General features: G+C 47.0%; 1 protein-coding gene across 1 annotated transcript in view; it reads left to right on the top strand.

The window, feature by feature from the left end:
• Positions 1 to 17,451, top strand: part of LOC120924009 — a 742,797-nt gene extending 725,346 nt beyond the window's left edge. The window contains exons 6-9 of the mRNA XM_040335066.1: positions 2,758 to 2,871; positions 6,759 to 6,872; positions 8,023 to 8,103; positions 16,367 to 17,451. Coding sequence (XP_040191000.1) covers positions 2,758 to 2,871; positions 6,759 to 6,872; positions 8,023 to 8,103; positions 16,367 to 16,893 — 836 coding nt within the window. The 3' untranslated portion in view covers positions 16,894 to 17,451. The remainder of the gene's footprint in view (positions 1 to 2,757; positions 2,872 to 6,758; positions 6,873 to 8,022; positions 8,104 to 16,366) is intronic.
• Positions 17,452 to 17,840: the final 389 nt, after the last annotated feature.

A 17,840-nucleotide genomic window follows, 5' to 3' on the forward strand; every position in this document is an offset into this window, starting at 1 on the left:
AAAAAAAAACATTTTTTTTTGTGTGAGCTGGTGCCATCTGGTGGTGAGCCGTTGGTATTACAAGTTATTACCACCAGATGTGTAAGCTGGCGCCATCTGGTGGTGGCCGTTGGTATTACAAGTAAAGCATTACAAGTTAAACAGCAATTCTAATGTCATGTTTCACTATTTTCACTGCCATCTTCTTCCTTTTAATTAGAACCCCCAAACATTATATATATTTTTATCCTAACACCCTAGAGAATAAAATGGCGATCGTTGCAATACTTTGTCACGCCGTATTTGCGCAGCGGTCTTACAAGTGCACTTTTTTTCTGCGCGCTAGCTCGTCGGGACGGGGCGCGTTTTCTGGCTCCTAACTTTTTTAGCTGGCTCCTAGATTCCAAGCAAATTTGTCAAACCCTGCGTTACGCCGCCGTAACTAAGGGTGCAAGTTGTTTCTGAATACAGAACTTGCGCCCTGAATTACGGGCGGACAGATAGACCATTCTATCTGAATCTACCCCTAAATATATGCCTGGGAAATTCCCCCAAAAAATGTAATTGCATTTTTGGCCAACAGAACATTATACAGTGGAACCTCGGATTACGAGTATAATCCCTTCCAGGAGAACGCTCGTAATCCAAAGTACTCACATATCAAAGCGAGTTTCCCCATAGAAGTCAATGGAAACGAAAATAATTTGTTCCGCATTGACTTCAATGGGGTGCAATACCGTCCCCTTCCGTCGCCTATAAGAACGATCAAGCGGCGGAACTGCCGCTATGATCATTCTTATGGTGCGCAGAATCGACCGGGTGAAAAGAAGGATATCTGAATGATGCCTGTAGCTGGACCCATCATTCATATATCCCCCTTCCCCTAAATACCAGGACATCATATGACGGCGTGCGGTATTGAGGTGGTTAACCGCTTAAGGACCGCCTAACGCCGATATACGTTGGCAGAATGGCACGGCTGGGCACAATCACGTAAGGGTATGACCCCTTTAAGTGCCCAGCCGTGGGTCTCGCGCGACCCGGTCCGAAGCTCCGTGACCGTAGGCCGTGGGACCCGTGGACCCGATCGCCGCCGGAGTCTCGCGATCGGTCACAGGAGCTGAAGAACGGGGGGAGGTGAGTGTAAACACACCTTCCCCGTTCTTCTCTGTGGCAATGTCAGTGATCGTCTGTTCCCTGATATAGGGAACAACGATCACTGACATCACATGTCCAGCCCCGCCCCCCTACAGTTAGAAACACATATGAGGTCACACTTAACCCCTACAGCGCCCCCCTGTGGTTAACTCCTAAACTGCAATTGTCATTTCCACAGTAATCAGTGCATTTTTATAGCATTTTTCGCTGTGAAAATGACAATGGTCCCAAAAATGTGTCCGATGTGTCCGCCATAATGTCGCAGTCACGAAAAAAAATCGCAAATCGCCGCCATTAGTAGTAAAAAATCAAATTATTAATAAAAATGCCATAAAACTATCCCCTATTTTGTAGAAACTATGGGCTAGATTCAGATAGCCCGCCGTAACTTTGTGCGGGCGTAGCGTATCTCAGATACGCTACGCCGCCGTAACTTAGTGAGGCAGGTTCTGTATTCACAAAGAACCTGCGCCCTAAGTTAAGGCAGCGTAGTGTATGTGGTCCGGCGTAAGCCCGCGGAATTCAAATTATCCATGTAGTGGGCGTGTTGTATGGCAATGAAGACTAACCCCACGTAATTGAAGTTTTTGACTAACGGCGCACGTAACGTAACCCAGTGCGCATGCTCCAAATTAACCCGCAAAAAGCCAATGCTTTCGACGTGAACGTAAATTACGCCCAGCCCTATTCGCAAACGACTTACGCAAACGACGTAATCGACGGAAAATTCGACGCTGGCCCGACGTCCATACTTAACATAGGATACCCCTCATATAGCAGGGGTAACTTTACACCGGAAAAAGCCGGACGTAAACGACGTAAAAAAATGCGCCGGGCGGACGTACGTTTCTGAATCGGCGTATCTACCTAATTTGCATATTCCTCACGTAAATCGACGGAAGCGCCACCTAGCGGCCAGCGTAAATATGCAACTAAGATACAACGGCGTAAGAGACTTACGCCAGTCGGATCTTAGCCAAATTCCGGCGTATCTTGTTTTCTGAATACAGAAAAAAGATACGCCGGAGCATCCTAGAAGTTACGCGGCGTATCAATAGATACACCAGCGTAACTTCTTTCTGAATCTACCCCTATACATTTTGCGCAAACCAATCGATAAACGCTTATTGCGATATTTTTTTACCAAAAATAGGTAGAAGAATACGTATCGGCCTAAACTGAGGAAATTTTTTTTATATATATATATTTTTGGGGGATATTTATTATAGCAAGAAGTAAAAAATAGTGGATTTTTTTATCGAAATTGTCGCTCTATTTTTGTTCATAGCGCAAAAAATAAAAACCGCAGAGGTGATCAAATACCACCAAAAGAAAGCTTTATTTGTGGGAAAAAAATGGACGCCAATTTTTTTTGTCGCACGACCGCGCAATTGTCAGTTAAAGCGACGCAGTGCCGAATCGCAAAAAGGGGCCCGGTCCTTTAGCTGCATAATGGTCTGGGTCTTAAGTGGTTGAGGGGGGTGTGACAGGGGGGCGTGTCCTATACCTACATACCTTTGCTGGTTGGTGTCCCTCATTCCCATCTCAAAATGTTGGGAGGTGTGCCTAAACGTCCAGCAGAAGTGGCCTAATTCTCTTTATTTGTTTTGTGTGTTCCAGAAGCGATTATGCCAGCAGGGTGGTGGTGTGCCGTCGCTGCCGTGCCAGGATCTTTTCTGCTCTGTAGAGTGATCTACTGGATATTTTTCTTCATGAACAGACATAGAGAAACAAGTGAGTATTGATAAAGATTGTTTTCCTTTATCCTCTTCATATGATTATGACCTAACGGGGCGATCATGTTTTGTTGTGTTTACTCTTTTGTGACCCGGGGGATCAGTGATCGTTAGATGCCCAGACCAGGGACGTGCAGTCAGGGGAGGCAGGGGAGCCATGAGCATAAAAAAATAAAAAAAACATTAAAAAGATTATTTTTTTAATAAAAAATAAAGGAATGACTTTGAGGGTTGTAGCTCGGTGATCCAGGGGAGGGCTGGGCCACGGGGCAGGGTGGCAATTGCCTCCCAGGCCGCTCCAAATGATGGTCAAAATGGCCGGCAGCTGCTGCCTACTACTATTTGCTCAAGCTCCAAGTGGGTGCGCAGAGGAAACTGCAACTCCCTGGGATCGGATTCTTGGAAGCAGGCAGAGGCAGGGCGTGCCAGGGAGTCGGGACATGGCATGCAAGGACCTGCTGAGATCACTGAGGTGAGAGACCCTTACACCCCTAGCTGATCCTCCATCTCCCCCCATACACCCCATGTAACCTTCCCCACAGGGCCGTCTTTATAGCATCATGGGCCCCTGGGCAAAGTAATGCTCTGGGGCCCCTACAATGATGACAGTGCAGGTAAACAGACATCAAGTAGGTAGGAGGCAGACTGCCCCCCCTGTGTATCTATCACGCTCAGTGCCATCATGAGGCCCCAAATTACGGGGCAGCGTGGGCTCAAGGACCAGCTGCTTTGGGGAAAGTGCAGGGACCCCCCATGCAGCTAGGGCCCCTGGGCAGTGCCCTCTCATTAAGACAGCCCTGCTTCCCCAGTGATCAGGCTGCATTGATGGGCACTGGTGAGGCTGCATTTAAAAACCAGGTGGGCCATGGATGGTGAGCTGATTTGGCGGTTCAATGGGCCACTTGACTGGACTTGCCCCCCAGGCCTAAGGCTGCCAGGCCTCACCTGGGGCTGCCTCCTGGGGGGTAGGTAGCTGAAGTCCTCCCCCACCACTGGTCAAAATGTGGGGCTCCTATCATCTATGGTTTCCGGAGATACGGGGCTCCTTGTGCAGCCTGTCAAAAGCTGCATATAGAGCGGCCGGGCAATACAAGCTGGCACACTCCGAGAGGATGAGCTCACAGTGCCTCTCCTCACATCTTGTCTAAGGCACTGTGAGCTCAATGGGCAGCTTGGAGTCTTGGACCAATGGGAAAGTACCATTAGCCCAAGCTGTCCAATAAAAATGCTGCAGTAGAGGCACGCCTCTCACTGCAGTGTCATAGAAGGGGGTGTGTGTCTAAAAGACAAATGCTCCCTTCCAGCCCCGCCCTCTTAACTACAAAGAAAAAAACATTGGTGAGGGATTTAGGAAGTGAAGCGTTGCGGCTTCACTGCCCGGTTCCCTACTGCGCAGTCGCATGGCGCATCTTCGCTGGTCCCCGCTCTCTTCTGGGACCTTTGTGTTTTCCAGAAGACAGCGGGGGGAGGACAGTGTAGGCGCCGGACATGACGTAGGTCACCGCGATCACCGCGGTGATCTATGTCAGGAAGTGGGAGCAAATACTTGTATTAGACGGGTATCTGCTCCCCCCTCCCCCTGAAAGGTGCCAAATGTGACATCGGAGGGTTCCGAAAAGCGGAAGTTTCATTTTTGGGTGGAACTCCACTTTAAGAGGACCTGTCATGCTTTTTTTCGATTACAAGTGATGTTTACATTCCTTGTACAGTAATAGGGATAAAAGCGTAAAAAAAAATAAAAAAAATAAGTAAAATAAATAAGAGAAAAAAATATATATTTTTTAATGCGCCCCTGTCGAGCTTGCGCGCAGAAGCGAACGCATTACTTGAGCAGCGCCCGCACATGAAAACGGCGTTCAAACCACACAAGTGAGGTATCACCGCGATCGGTAGAGCGAGAGCAATAATTCTAGCCCTAGACCTCCTCTATAACAGAAAACATGCAACTTGTAGAATTGTTTCAACGTCGCCTATGGAGTTTTTTAAGGGTAAAAGTTTGTCGCCATTCCACGAGAGGGCGCAAATTTGAAGCCTGATATGTTCGGTATCAATTTATTCGGCGTAACATTATCTTTCACAATATAAAAAAAAAATTGGGCTAACTTTACTGTTTTATTTTTTATTTCAAATTGATTTTTTTTATTCCCAAAAACGTGCACTTGGAGGACCGCTGCGCAAATACGGTGTGACAAAAAGTATTGCAACGGCCGCCATTTTATTCTCTGGGTAGAATTTTTTTTTATAATGTTTCGGGGTTCTAAGTAATTTTCTAGCAAAAAAAAAAAAAATCTCACAAAAAACACCAAATCTCAGAAAGAGGCTCGGTCCTTAAGTGCTTAATGGACACTGCAATGCTTTAACCACTTCAATACCGGACATTTTCACCCCCTTCCTACCCAGGCCAATTTTCAGCTTTCAGCGCTGTCAACCTTTGAATGACAATTGCGCGGTCGTGCGCCGCGGCTCCCAAACAAAATTGGCGTCCTTCCCCCCCCCCACAAATAAAGCTTTCTTTTGGTGGTATTTGATCCCCTCTGCGGTTTTTATTTTTTGCGCTATAAACAAAAAAAGAGCGTCAATTTTGAAAAAAAAAAAAACACAATATTTTTTTACTTTTTGCTATAATAGATATTACAATTTAACAAAAAATGCAATTTTTCCTCAGTTTAGGGCGATACGTATTCTTCTACATAAAAAAAATCGCAATAAACGTATAGTGATTGGTTTGTGCAAAAGTTTAAGGGCCAGATTCTTGTAGATCGCGGCATCTTTGCGGCGGCGTAACGTATCTCATTTACGCTACGCCGCCGCAAGTTTTACGGGCAAGTGCTTGATTCACAAAGCACTTGCCTGTAAAGCAAGCCCGCCTAATTCAAATGATCCGGGTAGGGGGCGTGGATCATTTAAATTAGGCGCGTTCCCGCGCCGAACGTACTGCGCATGCGCCGTCCCTAAAATTTCCCGACGTGCATTGCGCTAAATGACGTTGCAAGGACGTCATTGGTTTCGACGTTAACGTAAATGGCGTCCAGCGCCATTCACGGACGACTTACGCAAACAACGTAAATGTTCAAATTTCGATGCGGGAACGACGGCCATACTTAACATTGACTGCGCCTCATATACCCAGGGGCATACTTTACGCGTCGCAAATCTTACGTAAACGTCGTAACTTCACTGCGTCGGTCGGGCGTACGTTCGGGAATTCGCGTATTTTGCTAATTTGCATACACGATCGGGAAAACGCCGTCGGCGACACCTGGCGGCGAAAAAAAAAATTGCATTTAAGACGCGACAGCGTAAGAGCCTTACGCCTGTCGGATCTAATGGTTATCTATGCGTAACTGATTCTATGAATCAGGCGCATAGATACGACGGGCGGACTCAGAGATACGACGGCGTATCAGGCGATACGCCGGCGTCTCTCTTTTGAGAATCTGGCCCATAGCGTCTACAAAATAGGGGATAGATTTATGATTTATTTTTTATTTTTTTACTAGTAATGGCGGTGATCTGCGATTTGTGTCAGGACCGTGACATTGCGGCGGACATATCGGACACTATTGACACATTTTTGGCACCATTCACATTTATACAGCGAACACTGCTATAAATATGCACTGATTACTGTATAAATGTGACTGGCAGGGAAGGGGCTTAACACCAGGGGGCGAACAAGGGGTTAAATGTGTTCCCTAGGGAGTGATTCTAACTGTGGGGGGAGGGGACTGAATGGGGGAGGTGACCAATCGGTGTCCCTATGTACAAGGGACACACCATTAGTCTCCTCTCTCCCTGACAGGATGTAACAATGATTGAAGTCTTGTAGAAAACAACCATCTATTCCCTATTAATAATATATTTGTCTTTGTGATCGTTTCCCAGATGTAAGATTCTCTTCTACTGTGGGAGTTTTCTGTAGCCCGGCCATGATCGCCTCCAATATGATTGTCATTCCGGCATTCTGCATTGCTATCCTGGTGATCCTCCTCATACGCTGTGAGTAGAAGGGGGTTCCGGGGGGGTATCCTAGCTCCTCATTCCGCTTTTTCTCTTGGGGTTTGGTTGTGGGTAGTCACAGATTGATTATATCCAGAGAATAGGTGCAGGAACTCCACCCCTTGACTCCGCCCCCTACCCACCTCCGAGGACCGCTCCTTGGTCCCACCCCTTACCCACCCCCGAGGACCTCTCCTTGGTCCCACCCCTTACCCACCTCCCAGTATCACCCCTTTTTAGAGAATACAGAACTAAGTATCATTTTTTGGTGCTATTTTGTTTGGAATTTGTTAATGAAAATGAAAGCAGTAAAATAGATCTAGCGACAGTGGGCTGGATTCAAGAAGCAATTGCGCCTGCGTAACCATCGTTACGCAGCGCAATTGCTTACTTGCGCCGGCGTAACGAATGTTCCTGATTCAGGAACCTCGTTACGCCGACTGCAGCCTAAGATATGCGCGGCATAAGGCTCTTATGCTCGCATATCTTAGGATGCATTCTTGCGATGGCCGCTAGGTGGCGTTCCCGTTAGTATGCAATTCACAACGTTACGCGAGCCCTGCGTACGCAGTTTACGTCGTTTGCGTACGGCGGTTTTCGCGTAAGGCTGCCCCTGCTATTAGCAGGGGCAGCCAATGTTACGTATTCCCGTCGTTCCCGCGTCGCGAAATTTGAATTCTACGTAGTTTGCGTAATTGATTCGTGAATGGCACTGGACGGAATTCACGTTCACTTTGAAGCAAATGACGTCCTTGCGACGTCATTTGCCGCAATGCACGTCGGGAAAGTTTCCAGACGGAGCATGCGCTCTACGATCGCCGCGGGAACGCGCCTAATTTAAATGATTCCCGCCCCCTACGGGATCATTTAAATTGCGCTCGCTTACACCGGGCATTTTGCCGGAGCGCACACGCAATTTACGGAGCTACTGCTCCGTGAATCAAGGGCAGCGCAGTAATTTTGCGGGGGCGCAGGGCAAAAACTTTGCCCTGCGCCTCCGTAAAAAATGCGCAATTGTACTTGAATCTACCCCAATGTGCACATTTATTGGGAATAGAATAATCTGTGATGGGTCTGGAAGTTATCATTTGAAACATTGTGGTTATATTACAGTCAGATGTGTTATGTTGGTGTCACCCGTATTTTACAGATCGCCCTCCTTGCGGAACGATGGACATTTCGCCACTTATTCTAACCGCTGTCTGTGTACTGATTTTCATCTTCTACTTATGTAAGTGAATGTTTATTGGTGAAGAAATATAAAACCAAAGATGAGCTTCAATTGATGGCTAAAACAAGGTTCTAGCGGCTGCAGACTTATGTACATGTAAATATTATTATAGATATTAAAGGGGTTGTAAAGGTACAATTTATTCCCCTAAATAGCTTCCTTCACCTCAGTGCAGTCCTCCTTCACTTACCTCATCCTTCCATTTTGCTTCTAAATGTCCTTATTTCTTCTGAGAAATCCTCACTTCCTGTTCTTCTGTCTGTAACTCCACACAGTAATGTGAGGCTTTCTCCCTGGTGTGGAGTGTCGTGCTCGCCCCCTCCCTTGGACTGCAGGAGAGTCAGGACGCCCACTAACACACAGTAGAGAGCGTCCTGACTCTCTGATTACTGTAAAAATGACACTGGCAGTGAAGAGGTTAACCTGTAGGGGGCGCCGAAGTGGTTAAGTGTGACCTAGGGAGTGATTCTTACTGTTAGGGGGCGTGGCTATGAGTGACACGTCACTGATCGCTGCTCCCGATGACATGGAACAGATGATCAGTGACCTGTCACTCGGAAGAACGGGGAGATGTTGTGCTTACACTGACATCTCCCTGTTCTTTAGCTCTGTAACCAGATCACGGGACACCGGTGGACATCAAGTCCGCGGGTCCCAGGGGCTCAGGGTCACGAGCACACCAACCCAGCGGCATGTGTGCGCGACCACACAGCGGCAAATTAAAGGGGTCGTACCCGTGCCGCGGTCCTTAACCACTTAACCCCCGGACCATATTGCTGGTCAAAGACCAGGCCACTTTTTGCGAATTCGGCACTGCGTCGTTTTGACTGACAATTGCGCGGTCGTGCAACGTGGCTCCCAAACAGAATTGGCGTTCTTTTTTCCCCACAAATAGAGCTTTCTTTTGGTGGTATTTGATCACCTCTGCGGTTTTTAGTTTTTGCGCTATAAACAAAAAATAAATAAATAAATAAACAAAAATAGAGCGACAATTTTGAAAAAAAATGAATATTTTTTACTTTTTGCTATAATAAATATCCCCCAAAAATATATATATATATAAAAAAAATGTCCTCAGTTTAGGCCGATACGTATTCTTCTACCTATTATTGGTAAATAAAATCGCAATAAGCATTTATTGATTGGTTTGCACAAAAGTTATAGCGTCTACAAAATAGGGGATCGTTTTATGACATTTTTCTTAATATTTTTTTTTACTAGTAATGGCGGCGATCAGTGATTTTTTTTCCGGTACTGCGACATTATGGCGGACACTTCGGACACTTTTGACACATTTTTGGGACCATTGGCATTTTTATAGCGATCAGTGCTATAAAAATGCATTGATTACTATAAAAATTTCACTGGCAGGGAAGGGGTTAACACTAGGGGGCGGAGAAAGGGGTTAAAGCGGATGTGCCACTAAAAAAATATATTAAAAGCCAGCAGCTACAAATACTGCAGCTGCTGACTTTTAATATAAGGACACTTACCTGTCCTGGAGTCCAGCGGTGATCGCAGCAGATGACGAGCCGATCGCTCGTCACCCTGCTGCTCCCCCCTCCATCCACGGTGAGGGAACCAGGAAGTGAAGCGCTCCGGCTTCACTGCCCGGTTCCCTACGGCGCATGCGCGAGTCGCGCTGCGCCTGCCGATTGGCTCCCGCTGTGTGCTGGGAGCCGAGTGTTCCCAGCATACAACAGGGGACAGACGGGAAGCCAGGAAAAACCTGTCTTTTTCCCGCATCGTAGGGCCAGAAGTGGGTGCAGATACCTGTCTGTAGACAGGTATCTGCACCCCCCTCCCCCCTGAAAGGTGTCAAATGTGACACCGGAGGGGGGAGGGTGCCGATCAGTGGGACTCCACTTTAGAGTGGAGATCCGCTTTAAGTATGTTTCCTGGGTGTGTTCTAACTGAAGGGGGGGAGGGGACTGACATGGGGAAATCCTGTTCATACATTGTATGAACAGACGATAGGTAATTTCTCCCCCTGACAGGACCGGGAGCTGTGTGTTTACACACACAGCTCCCGGTTCTCGCTCTGTAACGAGCGATCGCGTGTGCCCAGCGGTGATCGCAACCGCCGGGAATGCGCGTCGGCATCAGGGGAGAGCGGGCGGCGCGCGCACGCGCCCCCTAGTGGCCGCTTCGCGAGGTGACGTATAGTTATGTGCTCTCGCGCAGGGGAGCCGACCTGCCGCCGTATAACTGCGGCGGCTGGTCAGCAAGTAGTTAAGTGGCTAAGGTCAGGAGACTGAGATGGACACTCCAGAACCTTCACCTTTTCCTGATGTAACCACTGGAGGGTCACCTTGGCCTTGTGCTTAGGGTCATTAATAAAGCAAATGATTCTGGACCGCTGCACTTCCAAAAATCATCTTTATCGAAGCTTCATGTGAGGCCCCGTACACACGACAGAGGAACTCGACGTGCTTGGCACGTCGAGTTCCTCGTCAAGTTTTGGGATGAAGCCGCCGAGGAGCTCGGCGGGCCGCCTTCTCCCATAGAACAACGAGAAAATAGAGAACATGTTCTCTATTTTCTCGTCGAGCTCCTCGGCGGCTCCATCGATCCAAAACTGTACAGACGACAGAGTTTCTCGGCAGAATCCGGGTTTTGACCGAGTTTCTCTGTGAATTCTGCCGAGAAACTCTGTCGTGTGTACGGGGCCTGACAGGTGGTTAGCAGATGGAGCAGGGGACAAAGCAGTAGACCCTTTTCACACAAATGTTAGTGCTTAGTCATTGTACCAGGCAGCACTTTTAGGGGGGCAGCATACTGATGCCCGCCAGCCCGTTCCGCCAGCTCCGCTACCCAAATAAAATTGATGTCCTTTTTTCCCCACAAATAGAGCTTTCTTTTGGTGATATTTGATCACCTCTGCGGTTTTTATTTTTTGTGCTATAAATTATATATATTTTTTAACATTTTTCTATAATAAATATCCCCAAAATTTAGAAAAATAAACAATTTTCTTCAGTTAAGGCCAATATGTATTCTTTTACATATTTTTGGTACAACAAAAAAAACACAATTAGCGTACATTGATTAGTTTGCGCAAAAGACATTGTGGCTGCCGGCAATTCACAGGTCCTCGTTATACTCCTTTATACATGTATAGAGCCATGGCAGGTCCTTTTATACGCCTTTATACATCTATAGAGCCATGACAGGCCCTCGTTATACTCCTTTATACATGTATAGAGCCATGACAGGTCCTCTTTATACTCCTATATACATGTATAAAGCCATGACAGGTCCCCTTTAGTTATCATGATATAAAATAATGAATGTGGGGGCCTTTTGGTTGGCGTGATTTTTTTTCTGGGGGGGGGCAGCGTTTCATTCTTGGTCCCAGGCAGCACAACGTCTTGGGCCGGCACTGCTAAGCTGGGCCAGCACCCGACTAGTGTGTGTGGGGATTGACTGTAGACTCACCTGGAGTGGCTTTCTCTGTTGCTTAAGGTCATTGTCATGCTGGAAAGTCCAAGAACATCCCATGAGCAGCTTTCCTGCTGAAGAATACAAATTGTCTGCCAGTATTTTCTGATAACATGCTGCCTTTGTCTTGCCAATTTTCACCAGATTCTCCCCCCTGCCTTTAGTGCTTACACCCTCCCCCCCCTCCAAAACATCAGTGAGCCACCACCACGCTTCACAGTGGGGATGGTATTCTTGTTGCTATAGGCCAGTGATGGTGAACCTTGACATGCCAGATGTTTTGGAACTACATTTCCCATGATGCTCAACTACACTGAAGAGTGCATGAGCATCATGGGAAATGTAGTTCCAAAACATCTGGGGTGCCGAGGTTCGCCTTCACTGCTCTAGGCCTTGTTGACCGCCGCGGGCACCCGCGATTGCTCGTTACAGAGCGGGGACCGGGAGCTGTGTGTGTAAACACACAGCTCCCGGTCCTGTCAGGGGGGGAAATGCTGATCTTCTGTTCATACAATGTATGAACAGAAGATCAGTCATTTCCCCTAGTGGGGCCACCCCCCCTACAGTTAGAACACACCCAGGGAACATACTTAACCCCTTCCCCGCCCCCTAGTGTTAACCCCTTTCCTGCCAGTGGCATTTTTATAGTAATCTAATGCATTTTTATAGCACTGATCGCTATAAAAATGCCAATGGTCCCAAAAATGTGTCAAAAGTGTCCGAAGTGTCCACCATAATGTCGCAGTACCGAAAAAAATCGCTGATCGCCGCCATTACTAGTAAAAAAAAAATATTGATAAAAATGCCATAAAACGTACCCCCTATTTTGTAAACGCTATAACTTTTGCGCAAACCAATCAATAAACGCTTATTGCGATATTTTTTACCAAAAATACGTAGAAGAATACGTATCGGCCTAAACTGAAGAATAAATATGTTTTTTTTATATATTTTTGGGGGATATTTATTACAGCAAAAAGTAAAAAAATATAATTTTTACCAGGGAGGAAAATGATCAATGGTTTTGCATCGAGCCGTCAGCACTGGGATACCTTGTTCATGAACACGATCATACTTTTCGATGGATCATGTTATGGGATTACATGGTGAAAGTAGAGTAGGGTGACCAGACATCCCCAGATTGAAGTGGCATGGGAAGGGCATCTGGTACTCTCGCCCTGTGTGCAACATTTGGGGGGGGGGGCGCAACATCATTACTGTGCCCCCCCAAAGTGTGCTGTGTTGCCCCCCCGCCCAGTGACTCCTGTGGTCCAGTCTGTCCCCTATGATCCCTCTGGTGCGGGTGGCCCATGTGTGTGTGAGAACAGCGGAGGGGAGGGGCGGTGCAGAGCGTACATCGGCTATTGGAGAAGCTCTTAGCAGGGGGTACTGAGAAGCGTCTGGGTGTCAGGAACAGTACCTGGTGCTGCGGTGGACTATCATGGAGGCCAGCAAAATCAACCGATCTACACTGTTCGTATGGGGGGGGGGGGTGAGTAGTGCAGGAATCGGGTAGGTCAGTCTAGTGGTCAGTATAGGAATCATGTAGATTAGGGATCAAGTAGGTTAGTGAGGTGGTCAGTGTAGGAATCAGGTGGGTCAGTGTAGGGATAAGGTGGGTCAGTGTAGGGATAAGGTGGGTCAGTGTAGGAATCAGGTAGGTCAGTGTAGGAATAAGGTGGGTCAGTGTAGGAATCAGGTAGGTCAGTGTAGTGGTCAGTGTAGGAATTGGGTAGGTTAGTGCAGTGGTCAGGTAGGTCAGTGTAGGAATCAGGTAGGTCAGGGTAGCGATATGGTAGGTTAGTGCAGTGGTCAGGTAGGTCAGTGTAGGAATCAATTTGGTCAGTACTACTGTATTAGTGGAAGAGACTCAGGGAGTCCTAAAAGTCTGGCGGGGCTGCAAATTTCTTGCAAATGCAGCCGTGTCCCCAAATGCAGCCTTGTTTCCCCAAATGCAGCCTTGTGTCCCCAAATGCAGCCGTGTGTCTCCCCAAATGCAGCCTTGTGTCTCCCCAAATGCAGCCGTGTGTCTCCCCAAATGCAGCCTTGTGTCTCCCTAAATGCAGCCTTGTGTCTCCCCAAATGCAGCCTTGTTTCCCCAAATGCAGCCTTGTGTCCCCAAATGCAGCCGTGTGTCTCCCCAAATGCAGCCGTGTGTCTCCCCAAATGCAGCCTTGTGTCTCCCCAAATGCAGCCTTGTGTCCCCAAATGCAGCCCTGTGTCTCCCCAAATGCAGCCGTGTGTCTCCCCAAATGCAGCCCTGTGTCTCCCCAAATGCAGCCCTGTGTCTCCCCAAATGCAGCCGTGTGTCTCCCCAAATGCAGCCTTGTGTCTCCCCAAATGCAGCCTTGTGTCCCCAAATGCAGCCGTGTGTCTCCCCAAATGCAGCCGTGTGTCTCCCCAAATGCAGCCGTGTGTCTCCCCAAATGCAGCCTTGTGTCTCCCCAAATGCAGCCTTGTGTCTCCCCAAATGCAGCCTTGTGTCCCCAAATACAGCCCTGTGTCTCCCCAAATGCAGCCGTGTGTCTCCCCAAATGCAGCCTTGTGTCTCCCCAAATGCAGCCCTGTGTCTCCCCAAATGCAGCCCTGTGTCTCCCCAAATGCAGCCGTGTCTCCCCAAATGCAGCCCTGTGTCTCCCCAAATGCAGCCGTGTGTCTCCCCAAATGCAGCCTTGTGTCTCCCCAAATGCAGCCTTGTGTCTCCCCAAATGCAGCCGTGTGTCTCCCCAAATGCAGCATTGTGTCTCCCCAAATGCAGCCTTGTGTCTCCCCAAATTCAGCCTTGTGTCTCCCAATGCAGCCATGTCCCCAAATGCAGCTTTGTGTAGGTCTCCCCTCGCCGTCTAGTTGATCGGCGCTCGGGGAACATAACAGCTTTCATTTGAATAGCTGTGTGTTCCCCGCCGCTCGTCATCATATATAGCCCCTCCCCCTTGTCCGGGCACTTTGATAGACAGATCACCTGTCCAATCCTGAGATAGTTGATCTGTCTATCAAAGTGCCCGGACAAGGGGGAGGGGCTATATATGACAACGCGCGGCGGGGAACACACAGCTATTCAAATGAAAGCTGTTATGTTCCCTGAGCGCCCATCAACTAGACGGCGGCATCGGCAGCAGCTCTCCTCTCCTCCAGTGGCATGTTTTACATACCCAAGGACTGTGCTCCTCTCCGCCTCCTCTCTGCCTTCCTCTCCGCCCCCTCTCAGTCTCCTCTCCGCCCCCTCTCAGTCTCCTCTTCGCCCCCTCTCAGAGGAAGAAAAAAAAGTATCGGTGAAGCATCGGGAGCATTTGCGCGAGTACATGTACTCGCGCAAATGCTCAGTATCGGTCCCGATACCGATACTAGTATCGGTATCGGGACAACCTTACTTTAAAGTATAACTAAAGGCAAAACTTTTTTTTTTGATGGAGTGGAGAGGGATTAGAACACCTGTCAGGGTTTATTGATGTCCCCGTTGGGAAGATTCACCCTCTCTGTGTCCTGTTTACCATAAAAGTGAAAGTAAAAGAAAATCCCCAAATCTGCGTTGTCACCAGAAAAGTAAGAGGGGAAATCTGCCAATGGGGACACTAGTTCTGGTGACCTGGGGGGTCCCTAAGGAATTCCCTTAATTTGCAGAGATTTCCTCACACTTCCTAATTGGCTATAGGACAGGAAGTGAAGGGAAATATCCGCAATGGGACACAGATGGTGAAAAAAAAGGTAATAGGGGTTAAAAACCATCCCTTACTCTATCCATAATGGGGAAAAAAGCTCTACTTTAAGTATCAATCTACTTCCCTATGTGTGACATATCAAATAAGTTGGCAACTATAGATCAATTATTCCTATATGGAGAGGTTGGCCATTAGAAATAAATAGATTATTGTTCATAGCCTGTATGGGCCACCATGAGTTGGCATGAAGAAAGTGATAGAGACTCATTACTTAATTGATATCCTGATCCAATCTCAGGGTTACCTATTTCTGCCGGAAGACTCAAATTACTATGGGTGAGACAATGTAATCTAGACAAAATGATTTCACATCTCACCTCTCCAACGTTCAACGGCCAAGAGAGTGGCTGCCGTCTGAGCAGTTCACTTTATTTTTTAGCACACGAGCACAGAATGCATTTTCATTGGTTCACATTAAACAGAAACACCCATCAATCCTCAATACCACCCACCCCCTTGTGAGTCTGTCATTGGTCAATTCATATAGAAGGGTGGTTCCTTATTACACGTCCATTTCAGCTCTTCTTGTCATGTGGCATAAAGTTCCCTCGTGTCTTTTTTCAGACTCATACGCCATTTTACATAGAATTCCTTTGGTGGGGGTTGAAGAGGAGATGGGGGGGCAAAGTCACAGTTTCTTCTTGAAGCTATGGTAAGCTATACAGGAAATGCAGTGGGGCTGGGAACTTCCTATAGAGAAAAGTCCATCTGTATTTCCACACATGTCCAGGAATCCAACATAAAGGAGGGGCCGTAATTAGGAGTGAGAGTGGAGAGTGGGGAGGATTACATCTGTTCTTAATAACATGTCCTTTGTATATTCAACCTTAAGTTCCAAGATGTACTTCTAACTTTAAAACACCTATCTCTTCATTTCATTCCTGATATCTGACAAAATCTTTATCAAGGAAAATCAGCAGTATTGATCATTCTCATACATACATATGCATATACAAAAGGAAATATGGAAATATTAACCGAAATGAAAGAAATATAAACCGAAAAACACTTTAATAGTTCTAATTATAACATAACATTTTTATTTTAGTTTCAAGTCCATCACAAAAGTAAAATCATTTTTAACAAGTTGTTTCTGCCTATAGGGATAAAATCCAAAGTCAAGGCTAAAGGAAAAGAGTACATCCAAGGGAAGGAAGATCAACCGGAATCTCAACAGCTAGTAAACGTACCTAACGGTGACATAGGACGACCAAAGAACAATGGTGACATAGGAGCACCAGAGAACAATGGTGACATAGGACGACCAAAGAACAATGGTGACCTAGGAGGACCAAAGAACAATGGTGACATAGGACGACCAAAGAACAATGGTGACCTAGGAGGACCAAAGAACAATGGTGACATAGGAGGACCAGAGGACAACAGAAACCCTAATTGTGAAGGACCTGTTCTTCCTGGTATCGTAGGCAATCCAAATGTTGATCAAGAAGCTCCAATGCAAAGTGAGGTCTTCAATGAGGGAGACCCAGAAGACCAAATGATCCCTAAGCCCAAGGATGGTCAACTAGCCGAAGAGGTCCCATGTAACAGTCACGTGGGAGCAGGACATTGCTTACTGACTATTGAGAAGGAGTTAGTGGTTGACAAGGGTCCAGTATCGAATGGTTAATGAAGATTGAGAGAGGTTTTTTTTTTCAGGTCCGCTAAGTGGAAGAATTCTGAACCTTCCCCAGGAAATCTATCTACTCTGCAGCTGTGCAGAGAGACACCAGGTCGAGATGAACCTGGTGAAGAAGAGCAGAAACAGGAAGAGGAAATACTGTATGTATAAGGAATTGATGTAGTACTGTATGATTATGTATGAACCCGTACCTATGTACAGATAACGCGGCTAGTATGGTTATCGAAAGTACAATGCAATTCCACATTTTTCTTGCATTACCAGTAACGGTACAACGCGTTTCAGCACTGCCATGTGGTTATTATGATGGTTTTAAGGTCCAATATAATGAAAAAATATTGTGTTAACTGTATATGGTGAATATGGCCGTGCAACACTGTAGCCATATGACATATCACTTTTACACAAAAAATATAGCTTTATTTTAGATTTTTTTGCTAAACAAAGGAAACAAGACAGAAAAGAAAAAGTTTTTCATAGTTTGTTATACAAATTTTCAAACAGGTAATTTTTCTCCTTCAGTGATGGGCACTTATGGGCACTGATGAGGCAGCAGTGATGGGCACTGATAAGGCTGCACTAATAGGCTGCACTGATGGGCACTGATGAGGCTGCACTAATAGGTGGCACTGATGGGCACTGATAGGCTTGTGATTTGCACTGAGGCTGCATTGATACGCTGCACTGATAGGCAGCACTGATAGGTGGTACTGATGGGCACTGATAGGTGGCACTTGTGAGCACTGATGAGCACTGATAGGCGGCACTGCTGGGCACTGATGGGTAGTACTAATGGGAACTGATAGGCGGCACTTGTGAGAACTGATAGGCGGTGCTGATGGGCACTGATACGCACTGATAGGCAACACTGATGGGCACTGATAGGCAAACACTGATGGGCACTGATAGGCAGCACTGATAGGTGGTACTGATGG

Source organism: Rana temporaria, chromosome 1 (genome assembly GCF_905171775.1).
Source record: "Rana temporaria chromosome 1, aRanTem1.1, whole genome shotgun sequence".
NCBI lineage: Eukaryota > Metazoa > Chordata > Amphibia > Anura > Ranidae > Rana > Rana temporaria.